This window comes from Balaenoptera physalus (assembly GCF_965194825.1).
Source record: "Balaenoptera physalus genome assembly, chromosome: 3".
NCBI lineage: Eukaryota > Metazoa > Chordata > Mammalia > Artiodactyla > Balaenopteridae > Balaenoptera > Balaenoptera physalus.
Window position 1 is genome coordinate 447058 of NC_138890.1, and position 18941 is coordinate 465998.

Below are 18941 nucleotides of genomic sequence, written 5' to 3' on the forward strand. Positions count from 1 at the left end.
GGGTCCTCCCTCCGCTCGTCCAAACCCGGCCCCTCGCCGGGCCCACAGCATCCAGGACGCACCGCCCTGGATGCCCCGGGATGCGCGGGCGGCGGTAGGGCCCTCGTGGTGAATTCACGTGAGGCTCACTTAAGCAGCGCTTGCTCTTTGCAGGTGTTTCTTCTTTTCCACACACAGCCATGTGGGGTGGGGACCAGCTGACCATCATTTGACAAATGGGGAAACTGAGGGCCCCGGGAACTTAAATCTCTGTCCACGGTCTCCAGGCCCCAAACGGCAGGATTTTATTCGGTTCATTTTTTCACCGTCTCCTGAGCACCTCCTGTATACCTGGCCCTGTACAGTCACGGAGGAGACGCTGACAACTGGGACAGACCCCCAAAAATCAATCCCGCAGTTAAGCGCCCAGTTAAGGTCGGGGGTGAGGGCTGCACGAACGGATAACCCGGTGTGTGCAGCCACTGGGCTTTATTTGCACGCAGCCGTTCACACTCCAACCTGGTCCTGGCCGTGGCCCTTCTTGTTTTAAGAGACTCAGCTGCATGTGTCTTCAAAGATGACTGTATGTGCGGTTAAGGGTGGGGCCCAGAGGGTTTGAATCCCACTGGGGCCTCCATTTGCTTACCTGGAAATGGGCATAACAAGGCCGTTTTGCGCATGGGGCACGCCGGAGCTGTCTGTCCTGCCTCCCCAGGCCTGATGCCCACTGGGCCTCGGTTTCCCTGCCAGCCAGGGGTGGAGTCTGGGCTGGGCAGCCGTTGGGAATCCTGGTGTTGAAAGGTGACCACAAACAGCCCTCAGGAGGTGGGAGGAGGGGAAAATGGGGCAATCGCTCTTGGGGGCCTCCTGGGGGGCAGGAGCAGGAAGGGGTGTCCTGGGGGACCCTCCTGACAGCTCAGGGCACCAGGAGAGGGTCTGGGGGAATATCAGGAGCAGGGGTGGGGGTCTTCTTCCTGTCGATCCCCAGTGGTGGAGGAGCCAGGCCCGGCTGTGATGGCACATGGCCCAGCAGTGGGGCCTGGACTTGCTTCTGGGGCACTAGGGAGCCATGGCAGAGTTTAGAGCAGGCAAGAGGGATTGAGCACGCCAGGTGCTGCTCAAAGACTCTTGCACATATTAACCCACTCGATGCTCACCACAGCTCTACTGGGGGTGGGGGGGAACTGTTCACGTCCTGGTACCCAGACAGGGAAACAGGGCCAGAGAGGGGCCCTTGAGGTCACCCAAGTAGGAAGGGATGGACCTGTGGGCTCTGGAGTCACCCATCTCTCCAGCTGTGCTCTGTGCAAGACAGCAGCCTGGTTCACGGGCAAGGACAGGGTGGGCGGCAAGTTGGGGCCTCAGGAGGAAGGATGCACAGGTGGGATCCAGGGAGAGTGGAGACGGGAGGCAAACTTGGGGGGACGCTGGTCTGAGGCAGAGGCCATGCGGGGGGCACGGCTGGGCGGGGGGACCGTGAGACTCGGCAGGGAACAGGCCTGAGCCCCAGGACCCCACCATTCGGGCTGGGTAGAGGACCGCAAGTCCACCCTGACCCCTGCTCCCGCCACCCTCCCCAGTCCTGCCCTGGAAGAGCCCCCGCAGGGCCCCAGACAGAAACTGGTGTCCTAGTGTCCTGAGACGTGGGGTCCACCACCAGCCCCAACCTCTTGGTGTCATCTTGGAAATAAATCCTATTTTTTTTAAATTGAGGTGTCAAAAATAAGTAAAAATAAAAATAAAAAACTGAGGTGAAATTCACATGACATAAGATCAGCCATCTTAAAGTATCACATCCACTGTTTTTTGGAAGGAACATTCACAGAGTTGTGCAGCCAGCTAATTCTAGAACATTCTATCTCCCCCAAAGAAACCCCATTTCCTTCAGCTATTATTCCCCTAACCCCCTAACCCCCCAGCCCCTGACAACCAGGAACCCACTCACTGTCTCTGTGGATCTGCCTGTTCTGGACGTTTCCCATCAATGGAATCACACCCTGTGTGTCCTTCTGTGTTTGGCTTCTCTCACTGAGCATTGTGTTCTCAAGGTCCATGCACGTGGTAGCGAGTGTCAGTGCTTCACCCCTTTTCACGGCTGAGTGATGCTCCCATGTGTGGAGGGACACGTCTGTCTGTTGAAGGGCATTTGTGTTGCGTCCACCATTTGGCCACTGTGAACACACGTGTGCAGGTTTCTGAGGCCCTGTCTTTGGTTCTCTTGGGCAGGCACCTAGGAGTGGAACTGCTGAGTAATATGATAATTCGGTGATTAACGTTTTGAGGAGCTGCCAGACCTTCCCCAGCCGCGGCACTATTTTACATCCCTGCCAACCTGTCTGAGGTTCCAATTTCCCACCTCCTCGCCAACGCTGTATTTTTTCTGCCCTTTTCATTCCAGCCATCCTAGTGGGTGTGAAGTGGTGTCTCACTGTGGTTTTGATTTGTGCATTTCCCTGATGACTAATAATTTTGAGCATCTTTTCATGGCATGTTGGCCATTTGTGTATCTTGGGAGAAATGTCTATTCAAATCCTTTGTCCATTTTTAAGTGGATTGTTTGTCTTTTTGTTGTTGAGTTGTGAGAGTTCTTTATATATTCTGGATACTCAACCCTGTCTTTCTCTCCCCTTGGCCTCATCTCTTGCCCAGGTTCTGAGTGCCTGAAACCTCTGAAGACCCTGCTTTAAGGACAGGGAAGGGGAGACAACCTCTCCAGGACCACCTGGCTCTGGGGACTCCATGGCCGCACCTGCCCACTTTAGAGATGCACAGACTGAGGGCGGGCGAGTGACCCGGCCAGGTGCCCACAGATAAAAACTCTGTAAGTGAAAAGCTGGACACAGAAGACACACAGTGTGTGATTCCGTTGATGGGAAATGTCCAGAACAGGCAAATCCACAGATGGAGAGTGGGTTCATGATTGTCAGGGGCTGGGGGATGGGAGGGGGAGTGACTGCTGATGGGGACGGGGCTTCTTTTGAGGTGATGGAATGTTCTAAAATTGGGGTGATGGCTGCGTAACTCTGAAGATACTAAAAACGATGGAATAGCACGCTTTAAACAGATGAATTGTGTGGCACTCGAATTATATCTCAATAAAGCTGTTTAAAAAAAATAAAAAGCAGTAAAACACACACACATGCAAAAGCCAGCAGGACTCAATCCCAGGCCAGGTGGGCAGTGGTGGAACGCCCAGCATTCAGGCTGGAAAGCTGAGTGGAGGCCCCATTGTGAGTGGCACGGCTGGGTGTCAGCCTCACCCACATCTGAGGGGTCACCTACCGTACAGAGGGGAGGACGGGGCACAGGGTGGGCAGTTGGAGGGCCCAGGCAGGCCCCAGGAGCGGTTGGCTCTGGAGGCCTTGGGCAACTTCCCCTGCTCCTGATGGGAGGGGCCAGGCCCTGGGTCGGGGGTGTGCCGATGGCCAAGGCCCCGGGTATAAGGGCGCCACCATCCCAGCCACCCCCAGCGGCCCCGTCATGACGGCACTCAGACTCCTGGGCCTGCTGGCCGGCCTGCTGGCGACCTCCAGGGCTGGTGAGTGCCTGCCCCAGGCCAGACGTCCCCATCTATGCAGGGGTCCAGCTGCAGGGGACAGGCCCTGGTGGGAGGGACCAGCGGGCGCCAGCCCCTGCTTCCCTGGACTCAAGGCTCAGGGAGGGAAAGCGACCTAGCCTAGGCCGCACAGCCAGGCTGGCCCTGACTAGCCCTGGGAGGGTGGGCCCCTGTCCTTTTGGGGAACAAGGGGGCGGGAGGCCGGGGTCTCCCCAGGGATGGGGCTGAAACTGGGGGAGCTGCAATGTACCCTCTCCCCAGTCTCGGCACCCCTGGCGGACATCGTGGGTGGCAGGAAGGCCCAGCCACAGGAGTTCCCATTCCTGGCCTCCATTCAGACCCAAGGGCGGCACTTCTGCGGGGGCGCCCTGATCCATCCCGGCTTCATCCTGACAGCCGCCAGCTGCTTCCAAAGCCGGTGCGGAGGGAGCCACAGGGTGGGGAGGGGGGCTCGGAGAGGGAGAGAGCTCTGGCGATTCCTGGGGGGACGGTGCCTGGTAGGTGAGAAGGGGAGGGGCTTGGCAAGGGGGAGGGGTCTTAGGAAGGGTTGAGGGGCTTGGAGAGGGAAATGGGGGACCCAGGATGGGAAGGGGGCCCAGGAGGGTCTCGATCCGGCAACGGAGGGGAGATACGGCTGCAGAAGGAAGGAAAGAGGCTTGACCATCACCGCTGTCCTTCCTTTGGCTCCTGGGCTGTGGTTCAGTGGGCTAGTAATTCCCTGCCTTATTTGCAAGCCTGCTCCCCATCAATGCCCAGGCCCTGGGGTGGGTGTGGAAGGTTGGGGACTTCCCCACAAGCCCCCAGGACTGCCCCAGCCTGGTGTCTGCCCCCACCTGCTCTTAGCAACACCGGGATTGCCACTGTGGTGCTGGGGGCCTACAACCTGAGGCGGCGGGAGAGGTCCCGGCAGACGTTCTCCATCAGGAGCATCAGTGAGAATGGCTATGACCCCCAAGAGAACCTGAACGATGTGCTGCTGCTGCAGGTGGGGAGAGGGGTGGGGGGGCTGATGACGGCCTGGGGGGCTAAGGAGGGACGAGCCACGTGTACGGAGCCTGTGGTTAAATCGCACAGCCAAGTGCACAATCCATTTACCTATCCTCCGGATCCTGGACACAGGAGCTGGGCCAACTTTCCCTCCCACCAGCAGAATTTAAAACTGCCCATTTCTCTACATCATTACTGACACTGCATAATATGATTTTTAAAAATTTTCTGTCAATTGTGATGGGGGATGGTACCTTGTTTTATCTGCATTTCCTGGGCAAGCTCTTCACCTTCAGGGTCTCTCAACCACCTTTGCGATAAGAACGATTGATTCCTTCTCTGGAGGAACCAGAGGCCCAGAGAGGTAAAGTCACTTGGCCAGGACCCCACGGCCAGTTACTGCCTAAACTGGCCAGGAGGACCCAAACCACTTTACAGACCAAAACTCACGTCGCTGCCGCTCTGGCTCCCAGCTGGGCCCCGTGAGGCTCTGGTCCCCAGCTCCGCCCTCTCCTGACTCAGTTTCCCTCCCCAGCTGGACCGTCAGGCCAACCTCACCAGCAGTGCTGTGGCAGTGGTACCACTGCCCCCACAGAATGCCACGGTGGAAGCTGGCACCAACTGCCAGGTCGCAGGCTGGGGCACCCGACAGCATACAGGGCGTCTCTCCCGAGTCCCAAGGGTCGTGAACGTCACTGTGACCCCGCCGGACCAGTGTCGCCCCAACAATGTGTGCACCGGTGTCCTTACCCGCCGGGGCGGCATCTGCCAGGTACGGGCTGGGCGTGACCTTGGGTGGGCTCCAGGTGGTGGGAAAAGCAAGGACAAGTGCCAAGCTCTGGGCTGGGGGCTGGAGACACGACAGGGAACAGGACAGGGTAGGGTCTGCCCTTTTGGAGCCAGGGGCTCCCAGACCTTGTGGGTGGGGGAGTCAGGTGTCAAGACAAGGGCGTGCACGGGACAGGCCCAGCCCGGGGCAGCAGGGAGTTCCTGGGGGCATCTGAGACCTGACTTGCAGGTAGGAGTTAACCCAGCAAAGTTGAGGGAAAAGCGTGCAGGCAGCGGGACAGCACGTGCCAAGGGCCAGGGGCGGGGACAGGATTTGCGGGTGGCATGAGCAGTGGTTCTGGGTGGGAGCAGAGTCGGGGGGCTGGGCCTGGGATGCCCCGACTCTCCTGCCGCCCTGCAGGGGGACGGGGGCACCCCCCTCATCTGCAACGGCCTGGCGCACGGCGTGGCCTCCTGGTCCCGGGGGCCCTGCGGCAGGGGCCCCGACTTCTTCGCTCGCGTGGCACTCTTCAGGGACTGGATTGACTCGGTTATAAACCAGCCAGGCGGACGTGCGCCAGCCTGACGGACCCCCAGCCCAGCCGGTGGGGGGGCGTGTGAGCTGCCACGGAGCCCAGCCCCCCACGCCTCTGTCCCATCCCGCAGCCCCACCCTGGCCCGCGCGGTTGTGACTCTAATAAAAGATCTGTTCCCATTCTGTCCACGGCACCTGATTTCTGCTTTGCGGGGGCGGGAAGGGGCTGGGTGCCGAGCGCAGGGACATCTTCCGGCAAGAGTGGCATCCACCCCAGGGGCCTCCACTCACAGAATCCGCTCGCAGCCCTGAGGACCAGGGGCTCTTGTTATCTCCACCTGAGGCGGCGCCGAGGCTCAGAGAGGTTGGGTGACTACCCTGAGGCCACACAGCCAGAGTGGGCTCTGAACCCACATCTGTGAGATTCCAGGCCCCCTTGAACGTCTCTCATTTTGGTCGAGAATACAGTCACCCCTTAGTATCTGCAGGGGCTGGGCTCCAGGACCCTGGTGGATACCCAAATCCGCGGATGCTCAAGTCCCTTATATCAAATGCCGTAATATTTGCAAGTAACCTACGCACATCCTTCAGTGCACTTAAAATCATCTCTATATGACTTAAAATACCTGATAAAATGTAAATGCTGTGGAAATATAGTTGCCTGCCTACAGCAAATTCAAGTTTTGCTTTTTAGAACTTTCTGGAAATTTTTTTCCCAAATATTTTTGATCTGCGGTTGGTTGAATCCGAGGTTGGTTCAGTCCGCGGGTGTGGAACCCGCGGATACGGAGGCCCGGCTGCATATTATGCAGCAAAGTCAAGAGACACACGAGAAACTGGCTTAAGACTATTTGCCACTTGAATCGGTTAAAGAGCCTAATATGAAAGGAACTAAAATATAAATGTTAAATAATAAATATAATTTTATAGGGACTTCCCTGGAGGTCCAGAGGTTAAGACTCCACGCTTCCACCGCAAGGGGCACGGGTTGGATCCCTAGTGGGGGAAATAAGATTCCACATGCCCCGTGGTGCAGCCAAACTATATATATATGTATTTATATATTTATATAAATGATATATAAAACATGACAAACATAATCGTACAACATACAAAACATAATAAAAATAATTATATAAATGATATATAAAACAATACACATAATATAGTTTATTAAACTAAATAAAATTGTTTCATTAAAATAAAAATTAGGGCTTCCCTGGTGGCGCAGTGGTTGAGAATCTGCCTGCCAATGCAGGGGACACGGGTTCGAGCCCTGGTCTGGGAAGATGCCACATGCCGCGGAGTAACTGGGTCCGGGAGCCACAGCTACTGAGCCTGCGCGTCTGGAGACCGTGCTCCGCAACAAGAGAGGCCGCAATAGTGAGAGGCCCGCGCACCGCGATGAAGAGTGGCCCCCACTCGCCGCAACTAGAGAAAGCCCTCGCACAGAAACGAAGACCCAACACAGCCATAAATAAATAAATAAATAAATAAAAATTTTAAAAAAATAAAAAAATAAAAATCAAACCATACATTACATTATATTTTAGTATTTATTACAGATATACTTGTATTTTTAAAAATATATACTTAATAACACATAATAAAATATAATAAATCCATTGTGTAAATATTATACATTAATATTTATAGTATATATTTATAATATATTTATCTTATATATTTATAATATAATACATATAATGTGCACCTAAAATCAGTAAGGAAAAAAATTAGAGCCCAGTAGTAAAAAAGTGGGTCAAGGATGTAAACAGTTCACAGCAAAGAAACACAGAAGGCTCTTGACGATGTGGGAACACTGCCCCTCACCCAGTGCGTGAGAAATGCCCGCTGGCCTCCTGGGAGGTGGGCTTTTCACCCAGGGGGGTGATCACAAAGCCTGCCATCTGCGGTGTCTCGTCTGGGGGGGTGCGGGGTGGCACGGACGGGTCGGGCATCCGAACCAGGTGCCGCCCTGGGGGTTGCCCACGTGTCACCTTGCACGAGACGGGAACAGGTCCTGCCACGTGGCTCGAGAGAAAGAGGCTGCAAAGGATCCAGTGTTCCTGGCTGGCGGTGGGGAGACCACAGAAGCCCGGGGCGGGCGGGTAGCACACAGCTGTGGAAGAGGCTCAGCCCAGCCGGCGTCGGGGCCAAAATGGAGATGCCCAGCTCTGCCCTTTCTCCTGGGGGCCCTGCTGACGCCCCAACACGCAGGGGAGGGGAGGGGCTCGAAGGGGCGGCGCTCTGCCCTGAGCCGGGTGGTGTTGGGGTCTGTGCGGTCCCGAGCCCCCTGCCCTGACCGCGTGCCCTCCACCTCCTCACTGCCCCAGAAGCCCCCAGAGATGGCCCACACACACCGGCCACCGACGTTAGTTGTGTTGCCATTAAGCCATTTTACAGATGGGGAGCCCGAGGCCCAGGGAGCTCCAATCACCACTGGCGTTGCTGGCGCTTATTAGGCACCAGCTGCATGCCAGGCCCTCATCCCATCCTACAGGCCTGGTCTGTGGGTCCCGGGTCTGTTTATTTGTTTTTCATAATTTATTGCAGTGAAAGTCACATAACATAAAATTCACTCTTTTAAAGGGAACAATTCAGTGGTTTTTAGTGTATTTCACTAGGTTGTGCAACCCTCACCGCTGTCCAGTTCCAGAACATTCCATCACCCCCAAAAGAAGCTCCGTCCCCATCAGCAGTCACCTCTCCTCCCCCTCCCCCAGCCCCTGACAACCACTAACCACTAACTCTCTGTCCCTGTGGACTGGCCTGTTCTGGACGTTTCCCATCAGTGGAATCACACACAGTGTGTCCTCCTGTGTCTGGCTTCTCTCACTGAGCATCGTGTCCTCAGGGTCCATCCACATTGTTGTGAGTGTCAGTGCTTCACCCCTTTTCACGGCTGAGTGATGTTCCCATGTGTGGAGGGGTGTATATCCATCGTCCGTCGATGGTCATCTGGGTTGGTTCCACCCTGGCTATTGTGAATCACGTCGCTGTGGACATTTGTGTACACGTTTTGTTTGAACATCGATTTTCAATGCTATGGGTTTGTACCCAGGAGTGGAATTGGGGGTTCAGAATTGGTCCTGCTTTATAGAAGGGGAAACTGAGGCCCAGAGAGGAATGTCAGCGGCTCAGGAGCCCAGAATGGTCCCAGGGGCCCCGCCTGATGATTGTTCAGATGGGGAAACTGAGGCCCTAGGGCGTTGGGGTCCAAGAGCATATGGTCCCAGCTTGGAGCCCCCAACACTGGCCCCCTCAAGAAAGGAATGTTTTTCTTTTTTTCAGGAGAGAAGAGGAAAAAGAGGCAGAGACACAGAGACTGAGCCTCTCCCGCCCTCCTTCCCTCGATCCTGGGTGGGTCGGCTCGGGTCCGCTTGCCCCCTCACCCCGCCCCAGCCCGTGTTCCCGGCGAGGCCGTTGCCTGTTGCACCAGCCACAGTTGGAGCGGGAAGGGGCCGAGGCCACAGCTTCCAGCCCCACTTCCCCTCCACCTGCCGGCCCGACCCCCAGAGGCCCCCGATGGTTCCCTCCCTCCCAGTTACAACCCCCAGGGCTCCCGGTGTCCCCAGCTCCCCACCCAGTCCCATGCCTTCCCAAGCCTCTGCCTTCAGGCAGCCCCCCAGCCCTGCACTCACCTGCCTGCCCCCACCCCAGGCCTGGAGCAGAGAGGAGGACCCCGGGCCATCCCCCTGTCTCGTCTGATGCTGTGACTCCCCTCTCCACCCCACGCCCACCCCGGGAGGCTCCCTGGGGGGTGAGAGCTTCTGGCCAGGACCCCGTGGGCAGTTACCTAGCAAGGTTGTGTGTGTGTGTTTTTCTTTTTCAGTTAAAGCTTTATCGAAATGTACTTCTCCTACCATACAACCCACCCGCTTAACAGTTCAGCGGTGTTTAGTATAGTCACAGGGTTGTGCAACCACCACCTCTAATTCCAGAACATTCTCACCACCCTGAAAAGAAGCCCTGTCCCCAAGGGCACTCACCCCCATGCTCTCCCCCAGCCCCTGACAACCAGGAACCCACTCTCTGTCTCTGTGGATCTGCCTGTTCTGGACGTTTCCCGTCAATGGAATCACCCACTGTGTGTCCTTCTGTGTCTGGCTTCTCTCACTGAGCATCGTGCTCTCAGGGTCCGTCCACGCTGTAGCGAGTGTCAGTGTCTCTCTACTTTTCAGGGCTGAGTGATGCTCCCCTGTGCGTACCCCCTTTCATCAGCTGATGGTTCATCAAGCTCTTATCTGTATTAGGGAAGTCAGTCCCTGAGGTGGGGTTGTTCTCATGACTCCCCATCATTAACAGATGGGGAAACCGAGGCCCAGAGAGGTGGCGTTTCTAGCCCAGAATCACAAAGCACAGCAGAATGTGAACCCAGGCGAGGGGCTCCGGACCCTGGGGTGTACCCGCCCCGCGTCTGCTCCCAGAAGAGCCTGGATCTGAGAGAGGCACATGCTGACCCGGCCCAGCCGCCGAGAGGATGGGCTGAGACGGGGAGAAGCACAGCAGAAAAAGGAAGGGAGTGGTGGGGTGGCAGCGACAGGGCTGGCACCTGTGCTCACCTCACCTCACTGCGCGCCCACACACTCCAATACTCCAACTTATCAAATCCTCCTGCTGTCGCCCCGGGGGAGGGACTATTAGTACGATCACCCCACTGTACAGGTGGGGAAACCGAGGCACCAAGCAGCCTGCCCCGCTGGACCGGACAGTGCCAGTCCGCAGAGATGTTCTTGTCAAACGAGAAAAACCAGTTCTGAAAGCAAAAGGCACAGCAGCCCCGGGTTTCTGTGGAGACATGTCAGGGCCACACCCAGGGCTGCGGCCTTTCCCGAGTGACTGGGCTGATGTGTGACTTAAAAACACGTTGGCAATACAGATGGCCAACAGGCACATGAAAAGATCACTAATGATTAGAGAAGAGGAAATCAAAAATACAATGAGGTGTGAATTCTGACCTCACACCGCTCAGAATGGCCACCATCAAAAAATCTACAAATTACAAATGCTGGAGAGGGTGTGGAGAAAAGGGAACCCTCCTACACTGTTGGTGGGAATGTAAGTTGGTGCAGCCATTAAGGAAAACAGTATGGAGGGTCCCCAAAAAACTAAAAGTAGAGTTGCCATATGATCCAGCAACCCCACTCCTGGGCATATACCCAGACAAAAGTATAATTTGAAAAGATACATGCACCTTTATATTCATAACAGCACTGTTCACAATAGCCAAGACATGGAAACAACCTAAATGTCCATCGACAGAGGAATGGATAAATAAGATGTGGTACATTTATACAATGGAATATTACTCAGCCATAAAAAAGAATGAAATAATGCCATTTGCAGCAACATGGATGAACCTAGGTATGATCATACTAAGTGAAGTAAGTCAGAAAGAGAAAGACAAATATCATATGATATCACTTATACGTGGAATCTAAAATATGACACAAATGAACTTATCTTCGAAACAGAAACAGACTCACGGACATAGAGAACAGAGTTATGGTTGCCAAGGGGGAGAGGGGTGGGGGAGGGATGGATTGGGAGTTTGCGGTTAGCAGATGCAAACTATTATATATAGGATGGATAAACAGCAAGGTCCTACTGTATAGCACAGGGAACTATATTCAGTATCCTGGGATAAACCATAACGGAAAAGAATATGGAAAAGAATATAAAAAATAAATTAATTAATTTTAAAAAAAGAGCCTGGGGTGGGGGAAAGAATATATATATATATATGTATAACTGAGTCACCTTGCTGTTCAGTAGAAATTAACACAACATTGTAAATCAACTCTACTTCAATAAAATTTAAAAGATAAAAAATAAAAACGCATCGGCAGCAGGGCAGCCGCCTGCAGGAGGAGGGGTGGGAAGCAGTGAGGCACGCAGGCTGCACCAGGAGTCATTGGTGGGCAAAACTCAGAGCAGGTGTTTCTGCCTCAGAGACGTTCATTCATTCCAAAGAGGAAAGTGTGACTCGGCGGGAGGGACACGCAGGCACCTCAGAGATGATACCCCACGTCCTGGGGACCGCCACTCGGTATACAGACCCCATCTCCGTGTGGGGACCCCGCACAAGCCCATTCGGAGGGACGTTCCCCCCAAAACCCGCCAGGTTGCCACCAAGGACACGGCACGAGGGCCAGGAGAGGCTGAGGGGCTGCCCCAGAGCCCAGGAGACTCGGGGAGGCGGGGGGGGTGGATCCTGGACCAGAGACCGGCTGATTGTGAAATCCAGGCGGCCTGTGAGGGGGCAAACTTTGTGCAAGACGTGGCCCCGGGGAAGCTGGGGCAGCACATCCGGGAATTCTGCAGACTGCTGTAAGTGTGAAATGATTTCAAAATGAAAAGCTTAAAAACTTTCTTTTTGGCCCCCAAATTCCGTGAGCTCCTCTATCTATGCTTCTGTAGGTTTAAGTTTTTCATAATGAGTCAGTTATAAATAGATACATAAATAAATGTCTCCCCGGCACCAGAGTCTCCCCCTGCCTCCTCCCGTGTCGGGCAGCATCCCTGGTCCCAGCCACTGCATGCCAGGAGCTCCCCAGTCGTGATGACCACAGGTGTCCCTGGGGGAGGAATCGCCCCAGGTGAGAGCTCTGCCTTAGAGGGAAGAGTGAATCCCCCAGACAAAGTGAGGGCAGAGAGATGAACCTGTGGGTCTCAGGAGGCGCAGGGCTCTGAGACCCTCACCCCCTTTTCTGTCCCGCTGAGTGGGATTCATCCCACCCCTGCACACGTCGGCCACATCTCACCTTGCTGGGGCTACAGGGACCCTCTGGGGGCAGGCAGTGCCCCCTTGGGGGTGTGGAAGCTGGGGTGTGTGTCACTGTGAGGGCTGTGGCCACAAGCCCCCTTGTCCAGAGGACCCCCAGCATGGGGTGGGTGGGAGCCAGCTTCCTACATCTCTTGGGGTGTCGGGACCCCGAGCCTGAGCCTGAAGCCCCTGCAGGCTTCCTGGGGTGCAGCTTTGACCCCCAAGCTCCCGAGCCCTCGAGCTGGAAGGAGGAAGTGGGGACGCCCAGCCCGGGTATGGGGCAACCCTAATGGCCTCCCTGAATTGGGGCTATAAGAGGGGGCGGGCAGGCAGGGGGCACGGCCCAACCATGACCCGAAGCTGCAGACCCTCCAGGCCTGCCCTCGCCCCAGTGCTGCTGGCTGTGCTGCTGGGCGGTGAGTGGGGCCCAAGTCCGTCCGTCCGTCCGTCCGTCTGCCTGTCCCACGCCCTCACGGCTCAGATGGGGAAAGTGAAGCAGGACCCGGCTCGACTGGCTGCTTGGGATGAATGCCTCAAGGGGAGGGGAGGAGGAGAGAAAGGGGGGGCCTGGGATATGCAGCTCTGTTTCCGCCTCTGTAAAACGGGCAAAACCTAGTGCCTCCTGCCCAGGGAGGTGTCCTAGGGACTCAATGTAACCAGAATCCCTGGACAGCACTTGGCACCCAGCAAGCAGTAAGTAAGTGTGCGCGCACGAACGAATGTGTCACTGGGCGAGTGACGCACGTGTCAGAGGAAGAACCGGAGTGAGGGAACCTCTCCGCCCTCATCCTGATGAGGCTTTTTCATGCCTCAGTTTGTCCATCTGCAAGACGGGTCATCTTGCCAGCTTCTTCCCCCTCCTGACCTCCAGGACTGGGCGCCGCTGCTTCCTGGGAGCCTTCAGAAATAATAATGATAATGACCACCGGGATCTCCCCAGCGCTAACTGTCCCGGGCCCAGGCCTCTTCCCTCCACAGCCCCCAGCCCCCCTGTGCTGCTATGGGACCCCCAATCTGCACATGGGGAAACGGAGGCTCTGAGGGGTCCCAGGCCTGGTGGAGGCCACACAGCGGCTCTGCCCTCGTCCCCCGACCCCCGTCTGGGCTCCCTGGTCGGGGGATGGGGCGGTGGGGTGGGGTCGGTCCCCCGTCCAGGAAGCCGCGGAGGGCGTTAGGCAAGGCGACGGCCGCTGACCCCCGGCGTCCCCAGGTGCAGCCCGGGCTGCGGAGATAGTGGGCGGGCGGGAAGCCCAGCCCCACTCGCGCCCCTACATGGCGTCGCTGCAGCTGTTCCCCAGCAACCACTTCTGCGGGGGGACCTTGATCCACCCGCGCTTCGTGCTGACCGCAGCCCACTGCCTGAGCAACTTGTGAGTGAGTGCGCCTGCGCGGTGCGGGCCTGCCCGGGGAGGGGGCGGTGCTCCGAGGGAGGGGGCGCGGGGCTGCCCCGAGGGTCCGAGGGGGCGAGGCGCGGCCTGCCTCCGCTTGCCTGGTCTCAGGCCCTCCGTCCATCGGCCCAACCCTCTCATCCCAAACTAGGCGGGCACCTGCCCTGCTCCCCAGCCCGACGTGACCCCCTGATGCCCCAGGAGGATTAGCTCAAGCCAGGGGTTCAACCCTCGGGGGCAAGATGCAGACGGGGGGGGGGTCTCCTGGGACGGTGGGCAGTCCCCGAGGGGCTGCACCCTGGGCCTCAGGACGGGGGTGGGGGTCACGTGGGGGGGGGGGTCGGGGTCCCAGCGATGAACGCCCTGACCCTCAGGAACCCGTTGCGGGTGAGCGTGGTGCTCGGGGCCCACCGCCTGCAGACCTCCGAGCCCACCGAGCAGAGGTTCGGCATCAGCCGCCTGTTTGAGAACAATTACGACCCACGGGAGAAGCTGAATGACGTCCTCCTCCTGCAGGTGGGTGGGCGGGGCCAGCAGGGCCCAGGGACCCCTGTTCATTCATTTTCCAGCACCTACTGTACAGGAGCCCCGGCGGGCGTGGGACACGGCCTGGTGCGGAGAGAGCCAGTCACCACCTTCTGAGCACGCGGGATGCCCCCATGCCCCGCCCCCAGCCTTTGCCCGGCTGTGTCCCCTCCCTGCTCCCTGCGCTGTTCCCAGATACCCTCAGCCTTGGCACCAGACTCCCCTCCTCAGGGAAGCCTCCCCTCACCCTACTTGAGTGACAGCCACCCCTCCCCCATACACTGTTCATCACTGGGCTATGTTTGCCTTGACTGTGCCACCTGTCATTCTCTTCTTGGCCCCTCCCAGCCCCAAAGATCAGCTCCCAGAAGGCAGAGGTAGGATCCCCAGGGCTTAGCCCAGGATCAAGCATACAGTTGGTGCTCAATAAGTGCTTTGTAAGTGAATGAATGCAACAGTGACCAATGCTGCAAAGGGGAGTCTCTTGGCCTCAGGGAATGTGAAACTGAGCCCTGGCAGGTTTGGAGGGGGATCAGGGCAGCCTCCCTGGAGGAGGTGACCCCTGAGGTAGAGCCAGGCGGAGGGAACAGCATGTGCAAAGGCCTGAAGGAGGCACTTTGAGATAATCGTCCATGGGTGGCTGCGGGTCCTGGAGACTCACTGCCCACCAACCGCCCTCTGCCCCAGCTGGACCGCCCGGCCACCCTCAACGCCCAGGTTGCAGTGGCCCAGCTCCCCCAGCAGAACCAGCTGCTGCCCCACGGCACCCAGTGCCTGGCCATGGGCTGGGGCCGCCTGGGCACCTTTGAGCCGCCGTCCCAGGTCCTGCAGGAGCTCAACGTCACCGTGGTCACTTTCCTGTGCCAGCCACAGAACGTGTGCACCTTTGTGCCCCAACGCAGCGCTGGCATCTGTTTTGTACGTACTGGGGGCTGCAGCTCGGTGGCTGCAGGCACAGCCGGGAGAGGGAGGGAGGGCAGGTAGGCGGGTGCCTCTGTCACACCATCTGGAAGGAGAGCACACCCATCGTGAGGGGTGACGGGGCCTTCATGGGTCTGGGGGCTTTTCCACCCCGCAGCCCACCTCGGGTGGGTGCCCCAGCCCCACTCCGGGGGCCACACCCAGAATTCTGGGGTCCAGGTACATAGCAGGGGGCCAATAAATGTCCGCTCTCCTCCAGAGGGGCCTCCCCTCCCTGTCTCACCCACATACTTTAAAGAAAATTCTAGGCTGGAAACATCTCACCCCTACGTGGCCCCTTCCCCTGAGGTAGCCTCGTCTGGCTGCTGACCTGGCCTGAGTGACTGACCGACCTGCCCCCTCCCCAGGGGGACTCGGGCGGCCCCTTGGTCTGCGACGGTGTCATCCAGGGCGTGGACTCCTTTGTGATCCGGGGGTGCGCCACCAGCCAGTACCCCGACTTCTTTGCTCGCGTCTCCCTCTACGTAGACTGGATCCGCTCGGTGCTGAGCAACCGGGGGTGAGGACAGCCCCTGAGCATCCCCGGGCACTGAGGCCATGCTGTGGACAGACGCGGCGGGTCTGCTTCTGCGCCCCTGCCCCCCTCCTGCCCCGCCGGCTCTTGGGAGCCCGGCAGACCCACGGTGCGTCAATAAAAGCTGAACCATCCCCCTGGCTCCTGTGTGTCCTTCCCACGGGGAGATGTGGGGGAGAGTGGCCCAGGGTCCTCAGCGTCCAAGTCCCCAAACCCCGAGCTCGGGGTGGGGGTGGGAACAGAGGCCTGGAAGTCGGAGGAGGGCGCATGTCACAGCGGATCCCACTCCCCAGATGCCCGCAGACGTGGGTTCTAACCCAGCCCCGCCAGTGTGACCCGGGGCAAGTTGCCGCCCCTCTCTGTGCCTCAGTTTCCTCATCTGGGAAACGGACTCACTCCAGACATTTCCCAAGTGTCCAAGGAGCCCTACCCTGGCCTCAGGGCTAGGGGTGTCCTGTCCAGTTCTGTGTCTCCCAGCTCCGGGGCCACTTGAGGACCAAGCTCTCATAACATGGGGTGCCCAGGGCCTGTGGGGCTCCTGACCAGTCAGGGGCAGGCAGAAGGGCTATTAGGGAGGCTTCTTGAAGGAGGCAGCAATGCCTGAATACGAACAAAAGGAGAAGTGTCACCAGGCAAGGCACAGACAGTGTAAGGGCCCTGCATCAGGACAAGCTTGGGGGTGTGAGGAACAGCAAGGCATGACGTGTGGGGGAAGGAGAGCAGGTCAGGGAGGGGGCAGGGCTGGAGCATGCAGGGCCACAGAATGAACTGGGGTCTAGAGGAGAGGCCTGAGGCCAGGCAGAGGTAGGGGTCATTGGCCAGCCGTGGAGAGGGCACGTGGCCATGGCAATGAGGCAGTGGAGGCTCAGAGAGAGGGGCCAACCAGCTCACCGGACACACCAGAGTTGGAAGGCAGCTCTTTTGTTATTGATTTACTCTGCCGCCATCTGGTGGCAGCATGAGAATTCAAGCTGGAGCCAGAACCCCCAGGGCTGCCCCCTTTTTAACTGTTTCACACCTCAGCCGACCACCCAGGGGAGGAGATGAGACTGGTTTTCCGCTTCAGCAGGAGCAAGGGTGTGCTGAGACCTGGGACAAAGCCGAAATCCTGGGAAACGCACGCTGATAAGTGTTGTGGGAACGCAGGGAATTTTCCGCATTTCCCACGGGCCAGCGGCAGGGAAGTGGTTTCTATAAAAAGCCCAGAGGGATTTTGGTGCCCAGCACTGGGGGTAAATGAGGTTTGCTGGAGGGAATGTTGGATTGAGCCCATTGATGGGAACAGAAAGACCCAGAAAAAACAGCCCCGGGTGTTTTCTATTTTCTTTTTTTAAACTTTTTTTTTTTTGGCTGCCTTGGGTCTTTGTTGCTGCACGCAGGCTTTCTCTAGTTGCGCGAGCGGGGGCTACTCTTCGTTGGGGTGCGCGGGCCTCTCACTGCGGTGGTTTCTCTTGTGGAGCACAGGCTCTAGGCGCACAGGCTCAGTAGTTGTGGCTCACGGGCTTCAGTAGTTGTGGCGCACGGGCTTAGTTGTTCCGCGGCATGTGGGATCTTCCCAGACCAGGGCTCGAACCCGTGTCCCCTGCACTGGCAGGCGGATTCTTAACCATTGCGCCACCAGGGAAGCCCGTTTTCTATTTTCTATGATCTTGTGTACATGTGTGTGTGACAGAGGAAAGTTCTGCACAGCAAAGATCAGATCCAAGAAGGGGAGGTGAGGCTGGGGGATATAGGGGCCTGGGTTGATTTGCTGGAGGTTGGCCGGGGTTGTTGAGATTCAGGGGACAGACCCACAGGAATCATAAACAGGATGTTGGGCAGATACGACCTGGGGGACCTCGGGGAGAGCAGGGCAGCTCCCAACAGCGCAGGGGTCCCCCAGCCTCCAGCCGTGGGAAGGACACGCAAAGCATCATTTTCCTGTTGCGGTGTGACAGGGATCAAGCGAGAGACTCCCCGTGGCATCACGGCTCTGATTGTGAATCAGAATTCCCCCAGATGCCCAGCCCTGCTCCCCAAGCCAATCACCACCGTGCCCTTCGGGAGCCGGTTAATGGTTAACAAGCCCTCAAGGACGGCACTTTCTCATCTGAGAACTTTACAAAAGTTCATTCATTTAATCCTCGGGATTAAATGTCAGATGGGAGCCTATAACTTCCATTTTACAGATGAGGAAACTGAGGCATGGAGGGGTTACATCCATAGCCTGAAGTCATAGTGGGCAAGTGGCCACTCCAGGATCTGAACCCAGAGTCCACAAGCTTAGCCCCCATGACCTGCGAGGAAACAGCATACAGGTGGTGCTCAATATAGATGCAGCTTTTGTTTAAATCCGGTCTCCCTGCCTGAGGCATGGTCTCCTCCATTCTTCCCACCCCCACTGGAAACACTGTTGTGTATACAGCAGGTGCTTACCAAGTGCTCTATGGTAACTTTAACTCAACAGGGTGGGGACCCCACTGAGAGGGGAGAGATGGGGGTTTGCTTGCCTGTGGCCACAGACCAGGGAGGAGCCCAGGGACAAACTGGACTCCAGCCCCAGCCCACCTCTGGGTGTCCCTGAGGGCCCCCGCCCGCCTGTTCCTGCAGATGGATCCGTTGGTTCCCTCCCCTGAACCCTGCTCCGAGCCAGGAGAACGTTGCTTCTTGCGACAGCCTTGGCTACGGCCGTTGCAGCTGGAGCAGCCTGGGACAGGAGTGGGGGGTGGGGAGTGGGAAAGTGAACGGGGGCCACGGGGCTGGGAACTGGCCCTGGTGGACCCCATCTCCATTGTTCGGCTTGAGTTCTTCCAAGGTCCAGGCTGAAGTTCTCAAACTTGGTTGGAGATCCATGGTCCAGCCTCCAGGCCTGGGCGGGAATTTTTTCCTCTGCCTCAGGCTGGAAGGGGGTTCAGAGAAGCTCAGAGGGGTGCGGGTGGGGTGGGGGTGGGAGGGATTCC

General features: G+C 57.4%; 2 protein-coding genes across 2 annotated transcripts; both read left to right on the top strand.

Annotated features, from left to right (window-relative positions):
* Positions 1-204: 204 nt before the first annotated feature.
* On the top strand, positions 205-12162 carry AZU1 (azurocidin 1; the record flags this gene model as incomplete). Its single annotated transcript, XM_082453994.1, is given in 7 exon segments — positions 205-3517; positions 3797-3953; positions 4379-4520; positions 5058-5294; positions 5712-5849; positions 5851-5895; positions 11953-12162. Coding segments are annotated over 7 exon segments (987 nt in total). The 5' UTR covers positions 205-3459.
* Positions 9619-15991, top strand: PRTN3 (proteinase 3; the record flags this gene model as incomplete). Its single annotated transcript, XM_082456669.1, has 5 exons — positions 9619-13010; positions 13805-13964; positions 14357-14498; positions 15195-15425; positions 15836-15991. Exons 1-5 carry the CDS (start codon positions 12884-12886, stop codon positions 15989-15991), a joined length of 816 nt encoding a protein of 271 aa, XP_082312795.1. The 5' UTR covers positions 9619-12883.
* Between the last annotated feature and the right edge of the window lie 2950 nt (positions 15992-18941).